General features: G+C 35.7%; 1 protein-coding gene across 1 annotated transcript in view; it reads left to right on the plus strand.

The window, feature by feature from the left end:
* The first annotated feature begins 16641 nt into the window (after window positions 1–16641).
* Window positions 16642–25939, plus strand: part of IntS4 (integrator complex subunit 4) — a 101720-nt gene continuing 92422 nt past the window's right edge. Inside the window, exon 1 of the mRNA XM_089104772.1 lies at window positions 16642–16720. Coding sequence (XP_088960898.1) covers window positions 16679–16720 — 42 coding nt within the window. The 5' untranslated portion in view covers window positions 16642–16678. The remainder of the gene's footprint in view (window positions 16721–25939) is intronic.

Genomic DNA, 25939 nt, shown 5'->3' on the forward strand with positions numbered 1-25939 from the left:
AAAAAACCGTATATACCCCCAGGGCATAACTTAAAACCCTTGCCCCGAGGGTTGTGGGGGAGTTTCCTCCTCAAAAAGATATTTTCTATCTAGAAATCAGCTACGCTGACAAAATGCCTATCTCAAAATTTGATTGGATGGGTTTGGGGGAATTATTGGCGTGGGGGGGGGCTAGTTGCCCTGCAATCACTTTCGACCATTAAAAAGGGCACTAGGCCTTTGAATTTCCAATCGAATGAGCTTTTTTTCAAGTTTTTAACACAAGGCTTTCTATAAAAATATTATATGCCCCCTGTGCATAACTTAAAACTCTTGCCCTGAGGGTTGTGGGGGAGTGTCCTCCTCAAAAATATATTATCTATCTGGAAATCAACTACGCTGAATAAAATGGCCATCTCAAAGTTTTGATTGGATATGTTTGGGGGAATGATGAGCGTGGGGTAGGGGCTAGTTGCCCTCCAATCACTTTCGACTATTAAAAAGGAAACTAGCCCTTTGAAGTTCCGATTGAATTAACCTTTTTTGAAGTTTCTACGACAACGCCTTCTATAAAAACCTTATATGCCCCCAGGGCATAACTTAAACTCTTGCCTGAGGGTTGTGGGGGAGTGTGCTTCTCAAAAACATATTTTCTATCTGGAAATCAACTAGCCTACGCTAAACAAAATGGCTATCTCAAAATTTTGATTGGATGTGTTTGGGGGAGTGATGGACATGGGGGGGGCTAGTTGCCCTCCAATCCCTTTCGATTATTAAAAAGAGCACTAGCCCTTTGAATTTCTAATCAAATGCGCCCCTTTTGAAGTTTCTATGACAACGCCTTCTATAAAAACTTTATATACCCCAGTACATAACTTAAAACCCTTGCCCTGAGGGTTGTTGGGAAGTGTCCTCCTCCAAAAAATATTTTCTATCGGGAAATCAACTACGCTGAACAAAATGGCTATCTCAAAATTTTGGTTGGATGTTTTTGGGGGAAAGATGTGCGTGGGGGAGGGGCTAGTTCCCCTCCAATCACTTTAAACTATTGGGAAGAGAACTATCTCTTTAAATTTCCAATCGAATGAGCCTGTTTTGAAGTTTGTACGACAACGCCTTCTTATAAAAACATTATATGCGCCCAAAGGCATAACTTAAAGCCCTTGCCCTGAGGGTTGTAGGGAAGTATCCTCCTAAAAAACATATTTTCTATCTGGAAATCAACTAGCCTAAGCTGAACAAAATGGCTATCTCAAAATTCTGATTGGATGTGTTTGGGGGAATGATCGGCTTGGGGGGCTAGTTGCCCTCCCATCACTTTCAACTATTAAAAAGGGCACTAGCCCTTTGAATTCCTAATCAAATGAGCCTGTTTTGAAGTTTCTACAACAACGCCTTTATAAAAAACCTTATATGCCCCAAGGGAATAAATTAAAACCTTTGCCCTGAGGGGTGTGGGGGAGTCTCCTCCTCAATAATATATTTTCTATTAAAAATCAACTATGCTAAACAAAATGGCTATCTCAAAATTTTGATTGGATGTGTTTGGGGGAACGATGGGCGTGGGAGGGGGCTAGTTGCCCTCCAATCACTTTCGACTTTTAAAAAGGGTACTAGCCCTTTGAATTTCCAATCGACTGAGCACGTTTTGAAGTTTCTACGACAACACCTTCTATAAAAACCTTATATACCCCCAGGGCATAACTAAAAACCTTTGCCCTGAGGTTTGCAGGGGAGTGTCCTCCTCAAAAACATATTTTCTATCTGGAAATCCACTAGCCAACGCTAAACAAAATGGCTTTTTCAAAATTTTGATTGGATGTGTTTTGGGGATTGATGGGAGTGGGGGGCTAGGTGCCATCCAATCACTTTCGACTATTAAAAAGGACACTAGCCCTTTGAATTTTCAATCGAATGAGCCTATTTTGAAGTGTCTACGATAACGCCTTCTGTAAAAACCGTATATACCCCCAGGGCATAACTTAAAACCCTTGCCCCGAGGGTTGTGGGGGAGTTTCCTCCTCAAAAAGATATTTTCTATCTAGAAATCAGCTACGCTGACAAAATGCATGATTCAAAAGTTTGATTGGATGTGTTTGGGGGAATGATGGGCGTGGGGGGGGGGGGCTAGGGGCCCTCCAATCACTTTCGATTATTAAAAAGAGCACTAGTCCTTTGAATTTCAAATCGAATGAGCCTGTTTTGAAGTTTCTACTACAACACCTTCTATAAAAGCCTTATATGCCCCCCAGGGCATAACTTAAAACCCTTGCCCTGAGGGTTGTGGGGGAACGTCCTCCTCAAAAACCTATTTTCTACCTGGAAATCATCTACGTTGAATAAAATGGCTATCTAACAATTTTTATTGGATGTGTTTGGGGGAAAGATGGGCGTGGGGGGGGGCTAGTTGCCCTCCAATCACTGTCGACTATTAAAAGGGGTTCTAGCCCTTTGAATGTCCAATCGAATGAGCATTTTTTGAAGTTTCTACGACAACGCCTTCTATAAAAACTTTATATGCCCCCAGGGCATATCTTAAAACCCTTACCCTGAGGGTTGTGGGGGAGTGTCATCCTCAAAAACACATTTTATATCCTGAAATCAACTACGCTGAACAAAATGGCTATCTCAAAATCATGATTGGACGTGTTTGGGGAATTGTGGGTGTGGGGGATGGGGGGGCTAGTTGCCCTCCAGTCCCTTTCGACCATTAAAAAGGGCACTAGCCCTTTGAATTTCCAATCGAATGAGCCTGTTTTGAAGTTTCTACGACAACGCCTTCAATAAAAACCCTATATGCCCCCTGGGCATAACTTTGGGAGAATGATTGGCTTGAGGGGGGGGGGCTAGTTGCCCTCTAATCACTTTCGACTATTCAAAAGGGCACTAGAACTTTCGATTTCCAATCGAATGAACCCCTTTTGAAGTCTCTACGACGACCCCTACTATACGAAGTGCCCTGCGTTAAAGAAAAAAAAATAATAAACTGTACATTGTGTCATAATTGATCTTATATGCCCTCAGGGCATAACTTAAAACCCTTGCCCCAAGCGTTGTGGGGGAATGTCCTCCTCAAAAAGATATTTTCTATCTGGAAATCAACAACGCTGAACAAAATGGCTATCTCAAAATTTTGATTGGATGTATTTGGGGGAAGTATGGGCGTAGAGGGTGGGGCTAGGTGCCCTCCAATCACTTTCGACTATTAAAAAGGGCACTAGCCACTCCAATTTCCAATCGAATGAGCCCTTTTCGAAGTTTCTACGACAACTCCTTCAGTACGAAGTGCCCGAGTATGGAGAAAAAAAAATTACATTGTGCCCACATCGTTCTTTACTTAGGCAGCGCTAGCGCGCTGCCTTTCATTACGCGTTCTTTAATAACAAATCTATTGACAACCCTCAAAAGGAGATTTTTGCCCTGACTCCAATTTCAGTTTAATTATCTCAAATGTAAATATTAAACTAATTCAGCACAAGACCTGAGTTTAGCCCAAGCGACAGAAATCTTTCTGAAGCTTATTACCTTATTTCAGTATTATTTTCAAAGGAAATTTATACAGGCTAGTAGTAGTTTTCTATCCTAGTTATAAAGACTTCACTTACTCATGTTCCTAGCTTCCGAGGCAAAACTATCTCGATTTGTCTCTGATCCGTAAGTTATATTCAACTTTGTACTTGATTCGCTTAGCGACCTTTCCCCCATTCTTTTAGCCAGTCACCAACCTTTTTGTTAAAAAGTAGTTTTTTCCAGTATTTTGAGGCCTTGCATTCCTCTTTGTGTTATACCGAACTGGTCTAGATTGGGTCTTCAAATATTTATAACGGATTCAAAAGTCGTTTGATACTTGAACAAAGAAATGTCACTACAAGATTTATGACTAGTTACGCAAAGCGAAGTTATTTTCAAATTCAAGCTAATTTGAAATTGTCGCTTTATTTCCGATATATTAGAGAAATGGGGTTTCAACTCTTACTGAAAATTGAGTTACCAAATTACACAAAAATTAGACCTCCTTACAGCCAGTTCGGCTTATGATCTTTCATTCTTTAAAATGCTATAGAATATAAAAAAAGAAAAATGATAGACTCTCAAATTAATGTACATCTGAAACAAAGAACAGAAGTTTCCAAGGAAAATTGTACTGCCGCCGATGCTTCTTTAGCTTTATTAATTAAAATTTTTTTTTCCACAAAATAAGTTTTTCAAAGAAAAGTAAAGAACTTCATTAAACGAAGAATGAGCAAAAATAAAATCAAATAATCTATCAAGTGTGAAACTACCGCAAATCAGTATCGATTAATAAATGAAACCCAAAACGAACAGAAATTACTATAAATAACCGAGTCAAACTCAAAACGAGCAGAAATTAACATAAGTTGGGCTCAAAACCTCTATGCCTTCCCAAGGCCAGACCAAAATTTGCACTTTACTGAAAAAAATCTAATGTTTTTACTTTTATAACTTTAATAAATCAAAGAATATTAACATTTTTATTACTAAATATCAGCATATGTATATTAAACTGACGATGCACATTCATTTGTATTTTTTCAGTAAAGTGCAAATTATGTTCTGGCCTTGGTAAGGCATAGGGGTCTTGAGCCCAATTTATGTTAATTTCTGCTGGTGGACGTGAGAGGGTGGTTAGTTACCCACCAACCACTTTTAAATATTAAGAAGGATACTAGCCCTCTGAACTTTCAACTGAACGCGCCCCTTTTAAAGTTTTTACGACAAATCTGTCCGTAGGTACCTCGAATGCCCCCAAGATATAGTTAACAGCTTTTATATTTAATACTCTGGGGGGTTTTAGATCCTTCAAAACATAATTTCCAGAACGTTTGACTACGTTGAACAAAATGGCTATCTCTAAACTTTGATTGAATGTTTTTGGGGAAATGGAGGGCGTGAGAGGGGGGTTAATTACTCTCCACTCACTTTCGGCTATTAAAAAGGGCAATTTAGATTTCCAATTTAATGAACCCTTTTATAAATTTCTACAACAACTTTCTATATAAACCTTATATTTCCCCAGGGCATAACTTGAAACCCTTGCACTGAGGGCTCTGATGGTGTTATCATCCTAAAAGACCTAATTTCCAGAACTTTCAACTACGTTGAACAAAATTGATGTCTCAATATTTTGATTGGATCTGCTTGGGAAAAAAGTAGGCGTGAGAGGGGGGATAGTTGCCCTTCAATCACTTTCAACTATTAAAAAGGACACTAGCTCTGTGAATTTCTAATCAAATGAGCCATTCTTGAAGTTTTTACGACAACGCTTTCTATAAAAACCTTATATGCCCCCAGGGCATAACTTAAAACCCTTTCCCTTAGGGCTCTGGGGGGGGGGTGTCATCCTCAAAGACCTAATTTCCAGAAGTTTCAACTACGTTGAACGAAATCGCTGTCTTAAAATTTTGATTGGATTTGTTTGGGGAAAAGGTGGGCGTGAGAGGGGTGTTAGTTACCCTCCAATCACTTTCGACTATTAAAAAGGGCACTAGCCCTTTGAAATTCCAATCGAATGAGCCTTTTTTGAAGTTTCTGCGACAACGTTTTCTATAAGAACCTTATATGCCCACAGGGCTTAACTTACAACCCTTGCCCTGAAGGCTCTGGGGGAGTGTCCTCCTCAAAAGATAATTTCTAGCTGGAAATCAACTACGCTAAGCAAAATGGCTATCTCAAAATTTTGATTGGATTAGTTTCGGGAAATGGCGGGCGTGGAAGGGGTGTTAGTTGCCTTCCATTCGCTTTCAACTATTAAAAAGGGTACAAGCCACTCCAATTTCAAATTGAATGATCCCTTTTCGAAGTTTCTACGACAACTTCTTCGATACGAAGTGCACTGGTCTAAAGGAAAAAATAATAATAAATAATACATTCTGTCAACATTGCTCTTGTATGCCCCCAGGGCATAACTTAAAACCCTTGACCTGAGGGTTGTGGGGGAGTGTCCTCCTGAAAAACATATTTTTTATCTGGAAATCAACTATGCTGAACAACATGGCTATGTTAAAATTTTGATTGAATATGTTTGGGGAAATGGTGGGCGTGAAAGGGGGTTAGTTGCCTTCCAAAACCTTTCGAGTATTAAAAAGGACACAAGCCACAATTTCCAATCTAATGAGCCTTTTTTGAATTTTCTACGACAACTCCTTCGACACGAAGTGCCCTGGTATGGAAAAAAAAATAATACATTGTGCCAACGTCGTTCTTTACTTAGGCAGCGCGATTGCGCTACCTATGCGGCAAAAATACATTTCTGTATCTTTGCCTGTATGCGGCTGTTCAATTTAAGCCTGTTGACGATTATGGTTGATTATGGCTGAAACCTGTTATGTGACATTTTGTTCTACTGTTGATGTAAGTGTTACATAAATTTTAGAGTGTCATTTTGAACTCAGGAACACTATAGACCTATTATATGTATCAATAATTAATTTAAAAAAAAAACTTTCCGAAAAATAAGTTTTTCAAAGAAAAGTAAAGGCCATTTTAAACTTAAGCTCAGCAGATTTAAATACCTGTAGAAATCAAAACTCAAAGCAACCAGAAATTACCATTAAAGAATAAATTAGACCCAAAACAACTAGAAAATAGATAAACAATCATAGCAAAAAATATACAACACGTAATAAAATAAATGAATAAATAAATCTTAAAGCGAGTAATGCTTAGATTGAATATGAAAATCAAGCTTAAAACGAAAAAAAGTAGTTTGCTATTAAAGTATAAATGAAGCTTAAAACGAACAGAAATTAAATAACAATCAATGCAAACAAACATACAATATATATATTAATGTAAATGAATAAATAAATCTTAAACGAGTGAAACTTAAATTGAACATGCAAATAAAGTTTGAATCGAATAAAAGTAACTAAGAACAAGGGTTTGGGTACGCCTCACTGAAGAAACCCAAAACCTGCTGCGTCATTGGCGCTTTACTGAAAACGAATTATATTACAAATGTTTTCTTTTGTACTTAATATTGAAAATAAATATTAAAATTACAGTAAAATTTTGAACTGATGAGCTTTCAGCATATCATTATACATCAAATATTCAGTTTAATTTATTAGTTCTTTTCAAGATTGGTCAAGACAAATATAGTTTCACTAAAAGCAAAATTGAGTCTTGTGAGTCTTGACTGACAAGTCTTGACAAAACTATGTGAGTCTTGAACAGTCTTGGAAAATATAAACAGATATATTATGATATTAATTGTTGAAAGATCCACCAGTTCAAGATTTTTTTCACTGTCATTTTTATTTTATTTTCAATGCTGTAAGAACTGGAAAATAATAAATTTGTAATATACGAGTAATTCGCTTTCAGTGAAGCACCGATGACGCAGAAGGCTTTAGGTTTTTACAGTTAAAAAAGGGGACAGTATCCAAATTTTTATTGTAGTGAAACAATATTTGTATTGACCAATCTTGAAAAGAACTAATAAATTAAACTGAATATTTGATGCACAATGATATTAATTGCTAAAAGCTCACCAGTTAAAAATTTTACTGTAATTTTAATATTTATTTTCAATATTAAGTACAGAAGAAAACATTTGTAATATAATTCATTTTCAGTAAAGCACCAATGACACAGTAGGTTTTAGGCTTCTGCAGTGAGACAATACCCAGACTCTTGTTTTTAGTTATTTTTATTCAATTCAAATTTGATTTGCGTATTCAATTTAAGTTTCACTCGTTTCAAGATTTATTTATTCATTTAAATTAATACATATTGTATGTTTGTTCCTATTGATTGTTATTCAATTTCTGTTCGTTTTAAGTTTCATTTATACTTTAATAGCAAAATATTTGTATTCGTTTTAAGCTAGATTTTCATATTCAATCTAAGCATTACTCGCTTTAAGATCTATTTATTCATTTATATTAATACTTGTTGTATGTTTTTTGCTATGATTGTTTATTTAATTTCTGTTCGTTTTGGGTTTCATTTATTCTTTAATAGTAATTTCTGGTCGTTTTGAGTTTGAATTTTAACAGGTTTTTGTATCTCCTGAGCTTAGGTTTAAAATGGCTTTAAGTTTTCTTTGAAAAACTTATTTTTAGGAAGGTTTTTTTAATTAATTTTTGTTCGTTTGTGATAGCAAAAAGTTTCAAGTTCGTATGTCATGGGGGGGGTGGTGCTTAATGTATAAATATTCTTTACTATTAAAAAACTGATCTAGAAATTTCGATTTAAATCGAATGAGGCTTTTTCCAAAGTCTATATGATTATCTCTTTGACAAAAACATTATGTAAGAATAAGAGACATTTGACAGAGCTTTTTGAAACCGATTAAAACTAAAGAATGAATTCAACACATAATTCCATTGAGAGAGGTTTAGAACTTTTCACTTGCTGACGAAAAGAGATTACTATTGTTTGGAATTGACCTTAATAAGGATTTGTGTGACAAAGCAATTTTGCATCTATCATGGAGTATGTTTTTTAACCGTATATTTGGATAATTATAAAAGAATTCCTATGTGTTCTTCCCATACAAAACCCCTTCCCATAAGTTATAAACCCCCCTTAATAAGTTATGCCCCAGGGCATATCTTACAACGCCTACCCCTGGGCCCTGGTGGGCTGTGTCGACACCGGAGTTTTTTGATATCAGAACTTTGAACTATTTTAACAAAATATCTATCTCAAAATTTTTATCTGATGCATTTAGGGCGTGGAGGAGGGAGAGGGGCTAGTTACCCTTCAATCTCTTTTGACGCTTGAAAAGTGAACAAGAACTTTCAATTTTCAATCAAATGAGCCCTCTCTAAAATTTATACGAGCATCCCTTCCATAAGAAATAATATGAAGGATTCAGAGAATCCTTAAATTACAGCCCTTGCCCTGAGGGCTTAGGGGGAGTTGTAATCCTCAAAGACCTAATTTCCAGAACTTAAAACTACGTTTAATAAAACGGATGCCTTAAAATTTTGATTGGATATGTTTGGGGAAAAGGTGGACGTGAGAGGGGGGCTAGTTGCCCTCAAATCACTTTCGAATATTACAAAAGGCAGTAGCCCTCGAAATTTCCAATCGAATGAGCCGTTTTTGAAGTTTCTACGACACCACCTTCTGTAAAAACCTTACATGCCCCCAGGGCATAACCTAAAACCCTTGCCCTGAGGGTTGTGGGGGAGTGTCCTCTTCAAAAATTTATTTTCTATCTGGAAATCAACTATGCTGAACAAAATGGCTATCTCAAACTTCTGATTGAATGTGTTTGGGGGAATGATGGGCGTGCAGAGGGAGGGGGGGGCTAGTTTCCCTCCATTCAATTTCGACTATTAAAAAGGGCACTAAATTTTTGAATTTCCAATTGAATGTTCCTGTTTTGAAGTTTCTACGACAACGCCTTCTATAAAAACCTTATATGCCCCCAGGGTATAGCTTAAAACCCTTACCCTGAGGGTTGTGGGGGAGTGTCCTCCTCAAAAATATATTTTCTATCTGAAAATCAACTACGCTGAACAAAAATGGCTATCTCAAAATTTTGATCGGATGTGTTTGGGGGAATGATGGGCGTGGGGGGAGGGGGCTAGTTACACTCATATCACTTTCGACAATTAAAAAGGGCACTAGCCCTTGAATTTCCAATCGATTGAGCTTCTTTTGAAGTTTCTACGACAACGCCTTCTATAAAAACCTTATATGCCCCCAGGGCATAACTTAATACCCTTGCCCTGAGGGTTGTGGGGGAGTGTCCTCCTCAAAAATATATTTTCTATCTGGAAATCAACTACGCTGAACAAAATGGCTATCTCAAAATTTTGATTGGATGTGTTTGGGGAAATAATGGGCGTGAGGGGGGGCTAGTTGCCCTCCAGTCATTTTTGAATATTAAAAAGGGCACTAGAACTCTCGATTTCCAATTGAATGAGCCCCCTTTGAAGTTTCTACGACGACCTCTTCCGTATGAAATGCATCTGGGAAAAAAAAAAAATAAATAAATAATAATAATAATAAAACATTGGAACCGTATGGCCTTTACTATAGGCAACGCTACAGCGTTGCCTCTGATACTTATGTCCTACAAGGCCTATTTAAAAGCATCAGAGATATGAATTATTTTTGGTTTCTAATTTCTTATACGGTAGTTATTGTTAGTAATTTTCGTCTGATTTATTTGTTTTTCAAAGCCTGAAAAAACTGGATTACATTTATTTTCCCAGTTTGATTTGAATCATCATACTTTGCTTTTCAATTACAGACGTTACCAGATTTTTTTACACGCGTTACAACGAGAGGCAGGCTTGGTTTAAGAAAGAGGGGCATAATATACTTGGAAAAATAGTTTCTGTCTGGCGTTACTAGCTTGAGTTAATGCTTATTTATCGGCAATACTTGAATACTTGTCTAAGATTCATATTAAGTCGAATAGCTTTGCTGTGGATTTTCTTATAGAAGTGAATTTGGTGAAAATCGTGTGCAGCATAAACAATTGTCCTCGTTTTTCATTGCTCTTTTCTTTACCAATTTTCATTTTTCCTGACTTTTCCTTTATTTTGTAGCAGACCCCTGAGGCCTGGTCTACAGTGTTTATTATAGCACGCGCTGTATTAGCAGCAGACTCTATTTTCTTCCTTATGTTTGGATCTGGCCAATAACAATCGCGGAGCCTGAAGGATAAAATGACTAAGAGGGAGCTGGAATGACATTTACAATAATACACATTTACATTTACAATAATACCATGTGTTACAATAAGTAACACAAGAAAATACTCGACTCCCTTAATTTTCATTTTCTTTCGATAAATCTGTTTTGTTTGTGACCATTATTTGGTGGATATTATATTTTTTTTGTACAGAAAGTTAAAATATAATTTTATATTAAAGTGGAATTATGGCTTTCCTATCTACTTTTGAAACACAAATAATTGATATTTATCATTTGATGTGAAGCCATCTATCACTCTTTTAAGCACTCCTTAAGTACTAAACCAAATGAGACTGAAGTACAAAGTTGGGTTTTTGTATGGTTTTGAAGTTTATTTCCAATAAATTACTGTTTATGGGTGATCTTGTTCTTCAGACTCGAAAATCCTTTAGGTTGTGGGCTTCAAACAGTTCGATTTTGGCCTCTTAATATCCATAGCTTTCAGTGTCGATGATCTGTAATTTGTGTTAACACAACGTCTGACTTGACTAGATAAAGACGAACCCATAATATCTCAGGAATATTTATCCAAGTGTAGTATGTACAGACAAAATATGAATCACTTGCGGGTAAAAAAAAGTAATATATTGTAGCTCGAATCTTCAGGTAGGTGGATGCTAATCTAATATCTGTTTATGTCAGAAAATTACTCGCACTATTTCATTCAGGTCAAAAAAAAGAATGTTCTAATATTTGTTGAGACTATTTTAATACCAAGTAGCAAGTCGTAAGATTTAATCCAAACTTTTTTTTCTGATATTTTTGCTGTTTACTGGAAATTTTAACGTAACTTTGGAATAATGTATAAATTAAAGCAGTGTTTTCAAAATAAATTTTTGAAAACCAATTTACGATATTTTTCACTGGTGTATTGCTTTCAAACATTTTAATCACACTTCAAAAAACTTGAACGAGTTGGCAGTAAAGCCTCAGTATTAATTTGCATCAATCGTTCTGTTTTCCCGTCTTTTTTCTAAAGGGGATACTTAAAAGTTTTCAAATATTTAGTTACTTATATTTTTATGCAAGCTATTATGCCGATTAATCATAATCACAAAAGCTAGTTGTAAAAATAAATTTATGGAATTTTCCAAAAGTTTGACCCCTCCCATAAAAAAATGTTGTCAGGTCGACATGAAAACTTAAGCAATAGAATCATCATAGCGGAAAAGCATGCAAATTTGCTGCTTTCTGGAGCCACGTGTCACATCCAAAAGAGTACAAAAATGTCGTTTACTTCGTGGAAAATCTTGATCCCTGTCTTACAAGGAAATGTCTCTCTCTTCAGACGCATTTCTCCGGGTGAACAAAACTGAAGTGCATATACGGCTGTCCCTGGCGGTAGCATTTTCGGATGAGACACAGGGACTCCTCAAAAAATGATTAGTACATGTCTTATCGTATCGTGGCCAAACTTCCATCTCTTAATGGTCCGTTTTGTGTTTCGTGTGTTTTTCAGGGATCTATCAGAGCGTAAAGAGTTGGTTACTGCAGCCAATTCCAGGTTGAAAACTCGTCAATTTTAGCCGGGTTGGATGTTTTGACAATGCTGAAACGGATCAGAAGAATTATTGGATATATTCTGTCAGAAGTACTAATAACAAATTTTCTTCATTACTTCTTGTATGCTGTTGTGTCCCCTTTCATGTATTAGTTAAAAAAAAAATATTAAAACTATTTTTCGAAGAAAATTAAATATATTTCAGGATTGTTTCGTTTACCCAACAAAATAGAAATATTGTGACGAAATCTGAACAAAATATAGTTATTTGTTAATGAATATTTACATTAGAATTGGTAAAATTTTAAGGATTCTATCAGCGCTTCATAATTCACAAGAAGCCGACGTGAACAGACAGCTTCACTGGAAAATATACAAACAACCTCAATGATGGAAAATGTGAAAAACGAAAAAACCAACTAGGAAACTGAAACATGGGTGGAATCACATCTAGTTATAGAAGGCAAATAAATTAGTTGATTTCTGACGTGGAATTTCTGAAGAACAAAATGAGCCAGAAAGAAAAAATTGAAAGGAAAAGCTAATTCTGATGAGACTATCAAATACAATGTTGACATTTCAGATTCCAGAGGCCAGAGTTTATACAAGAAAACCAAGAAAAGGAATTCTTGGACGAAAGGAAAAGGAATTGATCAAAGAACGAAAAAATTAGACACTAGAAATATACAATTATGATGATCTAATTGGAAGAGGACAAGAAGGGCACTAACCACTCGTCCTAGCCGAGTGGTTAGTGCTCCAGACTTGAAATCATGAGATCGGGGGTTCGAGTCCTGGTGGAACTGGTTGTTTGGTCTGGAACGAATGTCAATGGTGTGATCCTGTAAGCTCAGACAGAGTCTACCCAGCTCCAAATGGGTGCCTGGAGAAAAAAACACGGGAAGCGTCGGATGATTTGCCCCCAAACACGCACTGCACTCCCGGTCGAAGGTATTGAATCAGGAAATCGGTACCTGCCCAACGCAGACCTTTTGATTGTGACTGAATATTATTTGATGCCATCCGAAGTTTATGTACAATAGACAGGTTACTGTCACTGCTGTTGTGACATTTTATGAAGATGTAGCAAGTTTTGCTTTATGGGTCTGCTAGCTGTGGGCAGTAACGAGTTTCAAATAATCTTATTCATGTGCTTTCATTTGCAAAGTAAGCAAGAAAACATCTGATGACTCTTGGCTAGCTTTGGTTCCTCCAAGAAAAAATTTTATTAAAAAAAATCTTTGAAAGAACTATTTGACCTCGATCTTTTTTTATAAGAAAACACAGCAGAAAGTAAAACAAAGAACGACACACAACTTGCCAGGATTATTTTAAATGAGCACGTCGATCTTGTGATTCTCTCAAACCTTCACCACAGCCGTTGTTCTTAGATTTTTACATTCAGAATAAGAACTTGATTTAATGTATTTTGGCAACATAACATACCCATAAGAATGCCCAAAGTAAGCACAAAATGAAAATTTAAGATCGAAATAAACTATATTACAAGTTTAATAGTATTTTTAGTTAACATTTTAATAAAAAATGTTAAATTTCTTGGAAAATATATTTAAACAATTTCTAAGTGGAAGCATTTTGAAGAATTTTGCTGAGAAAATAGGGGATAATTCTAGGCACGTAGGATCACCTCTACTCTTACTTATTTGTAGTCTAAGCAACTGAATCTTCTTAACATAAACTGTCAAACCTATTCTTGCAACCCAAAACCCTCGAAACCTCCAAAATTCATGCAATTTAATTTCATTTTTATCTAAATAATCTGGGTAATCGAAGTCTAAGAGAATTTCTACCCTCTCATTAGGCTCCAGATGTTCTCCTGCAGCCTTTGCCAGGTTCCTTGGGACAACGTTCGTCAAAATATAATATAATATAAGGGGACAGGGCAGAGCCCTGCTTTCACTCCTGACTTGAAATAGAATCCATAACTATCTTTACCTTTTATGCAGTAATAGTAGTACTATAAATAACGTGAATCAATTCCATGTGCTTAATTGATATAACATTCAAAAATACTACCTTCACCAAAGCTTTCTGTCAGCTGAGTGAAATGCTTGTTCATAATTTATTAAAATGAAGACCAAAGGAGCGTGATTGATTATTCAGGGCACTTTTCAATTATGAAACTTAGAGAGCCTCTTCCTTCATAAGACCCTACTGTCATGTGCTGTTCATTCCCAAGAATATTCATGGTATGGCTTTTAAAGAGTTTAAGTGATTCCAACGGTCATGTTACAACTCTAAGTATAAACAAATTTTAATCAACCCTCCATTCAACATGTGTAACAAAATATTCAAGCTTAATTTTCATTAGTTGTTCTTCTGATACAGCAGACCGTCCGTTATGAAAGCCTTGAATGCACGTAGGAAATGGTGAGTAGTGTAGAAATTTATGTCTTATTTCCCATCATTTATCCTAAGCCTTAATGTAAGTGCTGCATGTTATATGTCCCTTCTTACTACAAATTTTTTGGAATTTTTTTCTAACGCTTCATTTGAATAATCTGATTTGTTTCATAATAAAAGAATGTTTAAGTGGGTATCAACTATTATAAAGAAGGGGCGGTTGGTCGCTGTGTAGGGGGAGGTGGGGGGTTCAAATACTCAAAGATCATATTTTAACAGCCCAAGCTTCCAAATATACTTCAGCCTTCAGATAATATACAATGAGTTTTGGAGAATTGCTGTCTAAACCCTGTTGATTTTCTCTTGATTAGAAATCTTGAAAAAAACACATAGACTATATTTAGAAGGTAGTAAAGAACGTGTTCATAAATAGGCGCTTGCTTACATTTTAAGTACTTAAACGCATTCATAAGTGGATCTTTTCATAAATAATCTAAGCACATACTTAAATATTTATCTGTACTTAAGTGTTATGGAGGGGCACTAATTAAAGGGGGGGGGGGGGTAATGACCCCTTTTCCTTTGGTTCATTTTTTGAAGAATGCCTGTCTTTGGCAATTTCATTAAAGAATCCGAAAAATGCCCTTAATCGAAAATTTTTAAGGGAACGTTTTATTATTTAATTCAAACAAAAGTCGTTGCTCTTCCCAATACATGTTTGTATATTGGCACCACTGATACCAAAGACATTATTCTAGATTTTAAGTAACAAAGGACAAACTTCAAATTTCAAGTAACAAACTTCTGGATTTTGGGCTTAAATAGCTAAAAGTTAAAAATCTGAAGTGCCTATGCAGAGGCACCAAAATCACTACCGTTCTCTTTAATCATATTAAACTAGTAACTTAAGAAATAAATTAGTTTGAGTGATTTCAACAATGCCATCGTTTAGATGCAGCCAAATACTATTTGATTTACAACACTAGCATATAAGAACTGAATATGGATCCGTATTCATAGTAGCACATCCTGAATTCGGCATGGTTTCAATACTAAATGCCGTACATTTAAAGATACATTTGCTATGGCACATTCTGTGGATGAAGGATGACAGATTACCGAAGATTGTCCCTTTGGCCAATCGTCTAGAGCTAAACGGAAAAGGATGTCATAAAGAAATATTTAAGGAAATGGGAACTTCCTTTGAGGGTGTACAGAGGGAGGCTTTGAATAAATTGGAATGTAGGTGGAGCATGCGTAGATGTGTTTGCCTCAGGCGGCTTGGTGCTGTGGTGAGTTGTTAGTAGTAATATTTATTAAAACAAACATATTACGTATTAAAATTTTCTGGCAGGCAAGACTTGATAACTGTCATTGAAAGTTTAAACATTAGAATGTTTAGACATTGAGTTGCTTTTGTGGGTGTCATTAATAAATGAGAGATTAGGAATTATTTCCGATAAATTTACTAAATAAACCTATTACGTATTAAAACAGTCTGGTAGGGAAGACTTTAAAACTGTTTTGAAATATTAGAATAAATATGTCGTTGAAACATTCAGTCGCTAATGTGGGTGTCGTTAATAAATGGAAGATTAGGATTTAGTTCTGATAAATTTTGAAAGTTCAAAATTACTTGGAACCTCTGAAATAAAAAATTTAATAATAACAGCCACTATTTCAGGAAAAATTTTTTAGTTTTTTTGGTTTATTTTATCAAATAAAGTCAATGTAAAATGAACAAAATTATGAATTATACCATTTGAATTACTTGAAAATTCGTCAATCCGTCAGAAAAAGAATTTGGATTGCATCTTCTTTCTAATAAGTTCTAATTAATTTGCATCATACGAAAGAGTTGAGCCCAATTATGCATACTTCTAGTGCGAAAGAATAAAACACAAGTGGAAAGAAAGTAGGAGGAACTTGGATTCAAGCACATGAAAAGAAGTGTTTACACAAAGAATCTGAAAACACTTCTCCTGATCATATACATGGCGATCCTTATAGTAATTCAATTAGCTCATTTATAATTTGTTTTTCTAATAGACATTTCTATCGAAACTAGTAAATTCCAATTCATCAAATATCATTATTAGTTGGCAACGCGGCAGCAGAAAATTCGAAAAAAAACATTTCACTCTGTTTAGCATGGCGCTCTTAAAGAAAAGGGCTTTAGCTGAGTTATCAAATGTACTAATTGTGTAGTAAAAACTTCGTATTTAGAGATAAATTTCTGATAAAACAAATAGGAGAGGGGCTGTCCTAACCAAAAGTTGTATAAAAAGTAACACTAGTAATAACTAACAACTCATTAGCACCAAGCCACCTGAGGCCAACACAGGCTGCTCCATATCAATTTTTTCAAATCATCCCTATTTGTACCCTTCAAAGAAGCTCTAATTTCCCTGAAGTCCTTTCTTATGACCTCTTCCCATCCCATTTGGGGATAAACTGCTTTTTTAAAGAGATCTAGATTAGGATCTATTGAGAAGGAAACATGTTAAGAATAGGCCTACTATTTTAAATTCATAGCCTAATATGCAGAATAATTGCAGCTAATACATTTTGAAACTAGCTCTACTATAGTTTACCCCCAACTCCCCCAATGTGCAAAGATGTAGACTAGCCCAAATCATTTTAATTCCAAAACATTCTGCCACCCATCACTCTTGTTTATAGTTTCCTTTGTTATTGCAGTTGATTCCATTTTCAGTCACACAGGTTGAAACAAGAGAGAGGCATTGGCAGAATTCATAGGACATATATAGTTTAGGCAGTAGGCTATATGTGCACATTAGGGGGGTGAGGTAAAGTATTGTGAACCTACAGTCAAAATGTGTTAGCTACAATTATTCTGCATGTTATGAAGTAAGAATTGGGTAAATTTTTACCAAATCATATTATTGACTTACAAATAAAGTAAAGATACCACTTGATGCCTTATTTTTAGCTCTTTCCAAATATAATAATCATTTTTGTTGGAAATGAATTTTACCCCCACCCCTATATATATATCAATTCAGGGTATATATTTGTACATTAGGGGGGTGGGGTTAAAGTTTAAACTTACCTCCCATTTACATAAGAAATAAAATCCCCCCCCCTAATGTGCAAATATATACCCTGAATTGGTATATATAGGGGTGGGGGCAAAATTCATTTCTGACAAAAATGATTATCATATTTAGAAAGAGCATAAAAAAGGCATTGAATGGTATATTTACTTTATTTGTAAGTCAATAATATGATTTGTTAAAAATTTACCAAGAATTGTTTTCATAACATGTTTCTTTCTCCATAGGGTAACATGGGTGCCCATAAAGGGGGGGGGGGCAGGAGAGGGTTCCATCCCCCTCTTGGGTGAATGATGCTGCCTTATTTTTTATCATTTTATTTTGAGATTTCTATTATATAGCATTCAAAGTGCTAATTAGACTAGGTAAGTTTTTGACATTTAATTTACTATAATTACTCTATTATACCACCTAGAAACTTGATTTTTTCATAGTTAAATTTGCCTTCCTTTTCTGAACATATAGGTTGTTAATTTAAATAGTTTTGCATGTACAGTGCTACCTATTTTCAAATTTACCAGCAGCTAATAATCAGACATAGGAGTCTCTCATTGACAAAGTTATTACACGATAATACATATACCCAGTCTGCAATGGCTCTATTCTCAGACAAGCTAATTTTCAGAATACCAATTTTGGGTCACTAACTTTCAGATCTATCATCTGGCCAATGAAACATATTAAGTTTTAAAAGGTTTAATATGTTGGGATAAATTTAAGAAATTTGTTATTTTGAATTGGATTTTCAGAGAGAAGATAATTATTCAGATTAGAAGATCTAGCTATCATTTGAAGAGTAGGCTACTTTGAGGTGAATTTGCTTTCATGAATGAATCTCAGACACTTAAAACTTTAACATTTCTGTCACATCATTATTGTTTATCTTGTACTTTTTTACAATTGAAACATCATCAAAACATGTCATCTAATGTCAAAACTTTTAGTGTTTTCTTATTGACACTAATGCCAGTTTCTACTCTTGTAAGTAATCCATTCTCCTTGGTAAGAACTCAGATTGGAATTGAAGGAAAAAATGACAAAATGTAAGTTAAAAAATACAAACCTGCACACCTTCCTATGAAATACTTTTCAGCCCCAGTTTATTTTTAGCTTTGTTTTTCTGTATTTCTATCCCATGGGGAAAAAGATATTCTATGCAATTAAAGACTTATCCAGTGTTTAGATATTTATAACAAAGTCAATATCTGTTTTATTACAAAACTGGGTACATTTAGTGCTGTATTGTTTTTAATATATTTTTGCTGCTCCCTCAGACAAGTTTTTTTTTAATTCTTGGGGTGGCTTTTAATACTGTCTACTTTAAAAAGTAGAGTTTTGACAAAGAGTCAAACTTTAGAAAAATTAGGAGAGTATTGAAGAGAGGGCAGCCCCTTTCATATACAGAATAAGTTCTGTTAATTTTAAGATTTAATGTTGCTCCTTACTTTCAGTTAAAAAACTTTTTTATTTAATTTCTGAATGTTTTTTTATTATTGGAAGTTCAAATTTGGCTCACTGTTCATGAAACATTAAAACAGAATTTGCTTATTAATTTTGGGAAAATCTCTCCCCTCTAAAATATCCTCTGGAAGGTTCACCTCCAGAAACTACCCTCCCAATGTGTAAATCTCCCAGCATAAAATCTATGTTTCAGCAGTTGCTCCTAAAGAATTGGAACAAAATTGGAATTTTAGAGTAAATAGTGAAGTGTTAAGGAGGGGACAACCCCCTTCACAAAAGCAATAATTTCTGTTTGATTTAAGTTTTAATGTTCTACCTACTTTAAGTTGAAAAAACTTCTATTTTTAATTAATTTTGGATTGTCTTTTAAATAATGCCAGGAAACCTGGCTCTACCTCCACAAAAATCCCTCCTCCCCACAGATGTATCTTCTAGATACTTCAATCCTGGTGAAAATCTAACAAGGACAATTACTCTTAACACCTGCACATGTTGTCAAAGAGAAAGCAAGACATAGGAAAAATTTTGTATAAGATTTTTAGCAAATTCCCCCAGTGTAAAATTTATCCTGAAAAGTTTACCCCCTAGAAACATCTCTCCCCACAGAAAATTCTCCCCATGGAAAATTTCCCTAGCAGAAAATCCCCCTTCCCTACTCAAAAAATCTATGCATACCTCCCAATAACAGGCTACATAAGCAATGGGCAAATTTTATAACTTAGATGTATTCCCAGGAGGATTGTGGTATCTTCAAAGGTATAGTTGTTTGGCCTTTCAACTATTCTGAACAAAATGATGCTACTACTACTACTAACAAATCACCAGAGCACCTAGCCCCTAATCTAGACCTTTAATCTACTTTTTGTTTGGCTCTAGATAAAGCCACAAAAGGAAATCTGGCATCCTTTATGTATAAAACATGTCCTAGTAATTTTAACCTTTCTCTCATTATAGTCCTAGAAAGCAGGATAGAACCATATTTATTTGGTATCAGTTTAGCAGGTTCACTCCATCTAAGGAAACATAATAAAAAGCATTTCTAAGTTCATCATATGCCCAAAAATTTAGTATAGAACTACTTTCACCATGCCAACCCTCTCCCAATGTGCAAATATATGGATCAAATTATTTATATTCAATGCATTTTGCCATATGTTGCTTTTTTGTGTCTAAATAGTACCTGTAAATTGAAGCAACTTTGAGGAAAACAAGAAATGGAAAAAATGTGTAGTAGATATATAACTTGGGTTATATATCTGTGCATTCATGGGAGGGGGATAGTGAAAATGCTTTACATATAGAGGATTTGTTGATTATATTTTTTAGACAAGTTATGAAGTAAGACTTGTTCTTTTTTTAAATCACTTTCCTTATGTAGAGTAGAACTGTTAAATTGATACCCATTTTTGTAATGAGTTTCACCTTCACCTATTCCCTTTCTAAGCTATTTATTCTTCTTAACATTAATTTTCAAACCTACTTTAGCACCCTGATTTCTCAAAGCCTTAACAATAATATTCATATGGCCAATATTTTCATCTAGAATGCTTAAATCATCAGTATCATCTGAGTCCAGGGGAGTTTCACCTTCCTATTTAATTCTATGCTGTTCTTTAGCCTTTAATGCTACTCTGAAAAAGTATCCCATTCCCCTGGTAAGCCCCATATATAACCTTAATAATGTATTCCTTCATTACCTCAATCTAGTCATATTTCACAGGTCCTATGCTAGACAAGTTATTCTTGCAGACTGGAATCTACATATGTCTTTGATTTAGTGTGTCTTTTTACTAAAATATTAACTGAAATGGTTTTAAAAAGTGAATAATAATGAAAGGAAATAAGGTAGCCTGATCAATAGAAACATAGTGCATAGCCTATAGTAAGAAATTCATTTTTCTATTGTTTTCTTTTTAGATTGATATATTCCATATTCCTATGGCTATATCTGGGATCATGAGGGAGAGTTTAGGGGACATTGTCAGGAAAGCAACTATGATATTCAGAAATAGCATAAAATAAAGGATCTGGTTGTACAACTTTTGTTTTATTAAGGTGTTTCATTTTGAAGTGCCCCCCCCCCTCTTATAGTGTTTCATAGTTTGCTAAAAACTAGGCATTATGCTTGTACTGATCTGGCCACGTAAATTTTATTATGCAACTAGCAATCTTTAGAAGATAAATGACAAAACTGGATTTTTTTTTTTACAAAGGGATATGTGAAACTTTTTAAGTTGGCCCTAAAGGGGTAAAAGGGTTTATTAGTGGCTCTAAAGAAGAAATCATGTTGATAAAATAGGGTAATGTTGGTAAAATTCAAGTTTAGGGACTTCCTGATATCTTGGGAAGTTGTTGAGTTAGCTGAATAAAGCTCTCAAGAATGTATCCAGAGTCTTAGTGATCTCCTGGGAAGATGTTTTGAATGGCATACCTCCACTGCTTCTTTATCAAGAGTACACAGACTGGTTTTGACCCTTAAAAACTTTTGCATGATAAAAGTGAAACATTACAATATAGGTCATCTACTCAAATGAGGTACAAGAAAAGTGCTTTTAGGCTTATACCTTTGCTCAATCCAAATTCATAATGTTATAAAGATCTGTAAATCTGTTTCTTAGATTTAAGGGAAAAGGCACCTTGATAATGGTTGAAATTGTATTTAAAAAAAACTAAAGTCATTGAAAAGAGACTGAAATCTTCAAATTATAATAAAATATTTTTGTCAGAATTCAGATGGGCCTGCCATGGCTACAATCTTCCGTAGAAATAAAAAAAAGGACATGCATAAGAGCATAGTAATACAAGAGTATATTTTAGGGGCTTGATTCATTCCTCAAAATTTCATTCACCTAACTTAAGTGCTTTCCAAGATAGCAAGAATCCTCTGAACTAGAATTTTACTGTTGTACGGTTAGATTCCTTATTTTATGTTGTTTCAAAATATCATATGCCTTTTTTTTAAGCAAATCAGTCTAGACTATATGACACTGATGGTCCTGGATATAACCCCATGATATATACAGACCTAAACAGTACAATGGACACTATATAATATACAATATATTTCTTGTTATTTAGAGGAGAGTGGTCCATACTAAGCTGGATTTTGGAAAAGTGGATTTTATTGCTACCTGTTGGGTGTTTTGCTACTTCTCTTGCATCATAATGTAGCACATAACAAGTATTTTTTTTTTTTTTTTGCAGATTTTAATACTTGCTCCATTTAGTGAAAAATCTCAGTGGATCACTATGTACCCCCTTGCCCAGTATGGACTGGGGGTGGTGCATAGTGAGCCATCCTATGGTACATACTGGGCTGCTTGAAGACTATCACATAAAAATCATTTGTTTATTGTGTTAAAACAGTACAAAGGTAAACAAAACTTCTAAAAAATGAAACAGATGACACTCATTTGTTTATAATGTTAAAGCGCTAGAAAAGTAAGAAAACTAAAATGGTATGCTATAAAAAAAGCATTTTGCCAGAAATGGAAACTACAGATGTTTACCAATCCTTGAAAGTATAGAAAGAAGATGCCCTTGAAGCTGTCCCTTTTGCTGAGATCGGATTTGAAATCTTCTTCAGAATATCTTCATGGGGATGCACAATGGCGTCTTCTTTTTCAGGCCACTTCCACCTATTCACTCCCGCCATGCTCAGCACACTAACTTGGGCAGAGCCTTTGTTTTTTACCTGAACCACTCCATGGAAGTATTCACCTTCATAAACAATTTTCACAAAATTGCCAATTATAATTGGGTCAAACAGTCTGTCCTCTGGACATAGCTTGTCTTCTTCCTCCTGTCCAATGTGAAGCAATGAATCATCATGGAATGAAAGGCTTCCATCACTGTCCTCGCCAAACTGTAAAACCTGCTTTGCTGCTTTCTTTTGCACTCCTCTTGGCTTTAACTTTGCAGCTTTCTCCTTTCTGCTGGCTCTTGCTACTTCGTCTGCTTTGATTTGTTGCTTTTCAGGCATATCAATCAAGATTTTGGATGAGCCTTGCCTCCTATCTCAGAGAGACTGCTTCCTAGGAGCAGCTTTAGCAAAAGGCCTTACCTGTTCTGGACTGAAGGTGATGGAAGATGAGGGTATGTGTGCCTTTCTTGCATTGTTGGTCATGCTTGCTCTTCAAAGTTGAGGGCTGGTACTTGCACCTCTGCTGTTAGCCTCTGGACGAAAGTCCACAGCTTCCATGTCATGATTTACAGTACTGCTTGATCTGTTCTCCTCACTTTTGGGTCTGTCTGTGACATATGAGCACAGGAAATCTTGTTCTGTAAATACGCCTGGGTTGTAAGGCCAAATGCCTGATCTAGTAAACCCACTCTGGATGTTGGAAGGGGTAAATGCGAGTGGAAAGGCTGAACCAACTAGTCCAGAAATATCATAGATCGAGATGGTTTTTCCTGGATGGCTCAACATCTAATTATCCATTGCCCTGTTATACTGGGCCTTGAATGAGAAATAGACTCTGACATGAAGGGGTTGTAGCTTGTGGCTGAAGCGTGGGGGAACAGTCAGTAGGACTATGCTATTCTTCTTGGTGAATTCTAGTGCATTTACTGAGATATGAGATTTGTGATTGTCTAGTATGAGTAGTTTTTTTTTCTCAGTTGAAGCATGCAAATGTTTGGCAAAATGTTGCAAGTAGTCACAAAATAGTTCTTGGGATACCCATCCAGATGGGTTTGCTGCTCCTGCTGATGCAGCAGGGCTTCCATTCAGCATATGTGGCTGAAATTTCTTTCTGGGAAAGATCAAGTACGGAGGCAAGAAATTTCCAGTTGCAACAAATGTTCCGATCACTGTCACTAGATTTCCTATTTCTGCTGAAGTAACTTTACCTACTATTTTTCTTCCTTTCTCGGCAAGGACCTCTGGGGGCTTGTGAAATGTCGTCATACCTGTTTTATCCGCGTTGTAAATATCAGCTGCATCAAAGCAGTTTTTTTTCAAGCATAGTGTGCAGGTTGTTGAAAAACTGCATCACATTGTGAGGATTGAAGCTGGTTGCTTGACTGAGGCTGGTTGCTTCTGGTTTCCTCAGTGATAAAGTAGGATTCTGAGATTCGAAACCACACATCCAGTCTTTACCTGCTTTTTGTGGTCAACCCATGCCTGAGGCATTTTTTTGTTATTTGCTAATGCAAACTGATACGCCAGTTTCCTGGCCTCTATTTCAGTAAGCCTGTAACACATGTTCAAAGCAGTGATTAAGTAAGTGACCAAAGCAGCTTCTTCATTGGGAGAAAACACGGTGACAAATCCATGCTTTCTGGTGAGACTGACTGAGACCTTCTGGTCATCACTGAAATTCTGGTATTTGTTGTAGTGCTGCTGAAGCGTTGCTCTGGGAATGCCAAAGATACTTCAAGCCTTTCGGACACTGAGACCTTCACAGACCTTATTCAAAGCTAGTCTAGTATTCTCTTTGGATTCAGCCTGCTGTTCTGCTGCGTCCTGTCTGTACTGTCCTATCTGGCTCCTTGGGACCCTTGGCATTTTGAGACTTCTTTCTGGTTGTAGATCAGTTCCTAGAACAAAAGTACTTTGATTAGGAAATTGTATTTTAGAACAAACTTGAGCAAAAAATCCTATGGTACATAGTGAGCCACTGATCCCGTGTGCACCGCTTCTGAGTGGCTCAGTATTTACTACAGATCATCTGTTCTTTAAATGTGAAGCTATCTGAAGCTAATTGTAAGAATATGTAAAAGACGACACTGCTTATGCTCTCTGATAAATAAGGATTCAAGCAAGGTAGAAAACAACCTTCTAGGATAAACCGTAGTAGAGAAAGATAAAGAAGACCATACAAGAAATATTTTTCCTAGGGTATAACAAAAAGGTTAAAGAGAGCGGGTGAAAAACGAAGATAGAAACATACCTTCAAAAGTGGACAAAAAAGTTGGCCATCTTGTAAACTATATCACATGGCTTGGGGGTCGTTTTTCAATTCAGTAAATGGCAGTTAAGCTTAGTGGCTCACTATGTACCTATGCTCAGTATGTACCACTTACCCCTACAATTCGAATAATAGGCTAGGCTACATCCATCCAAATCTATTTATTACAATGACATAAGCCTAATGTTTTTCATGGGTCCAGAATGCAGCTACCAGCAGACAAATATGTTATTTAGGGCTATGTATAGGACATCAAGGGGAGGGGGGTAGGGTGGATTGCCAGAAAAACAAATGCAATATTTAGAAAGAACATAAAGTAACAAAACCATTTGCACTTTTTTTGTTCCTCAAAATGTTTCTTTCTATAGAGCTGCTAATATTCCCTGTTATCCTAGAACAATTCTAAATACTTTTTTAAAATATGTTTAACAATATGCCTTGTGAAAGCAAGAATGTCATAATAGACACCCCTAGTCAAAATTGAGTTAGGAATCCTATCAGCATTATTTTTATGAGCTTTCAAATGGTGCAGTTTGTTTTGCTGTATAATACCTCCCGGCAGAGCAAATCAAAGATTTATCTTTGTTTTAAATGCATGTCTCTCATTTTTGTGAATGCAAAAATTTTAGTAACTGACTGGAGGATTCACCTGGGGTATTTTGTTGTAACTATATAGGCTCTATCACAGACATCCAACAATAATAAGAAGAGAGAATTATTAGAATGCATATATATTGCTCTAAATTACAATGCTCTAAATATTCACCAGCCAAGTCGGATACCAATCTCTATTAGTATTAATAATCTTTATTCATTCCCTTTATCACACTGCAATAACATGGGTATCGCCAATTTAAGCAGAAAAAAAAGAAAAGCACAAAAAGACACAACACCAAGAAAAACACATATGATGAACCATCAGCTCTACTTCAGGGCACTGTTGTTGTAACACCTGACGTAGT

The sequence above is a fragment of the Artemia sp. Qi Xiang Cuo genome, chromosome 19, assembly GCF_049724085.1.
Source record: "Artemia sp. Qi Xiang Cuo chromosome 19, ASM4972408v1, whole genome shotgun sequence".
In the NCBI taxonomy this organism is placed as follows: domain Eukaryota; kingdom Metazoa; phylum Arthropoda; class Branchiopoda; order Anostraca; family Artemiidae; genus Artemia; species Artemia sp. Qi Xiang Cuo.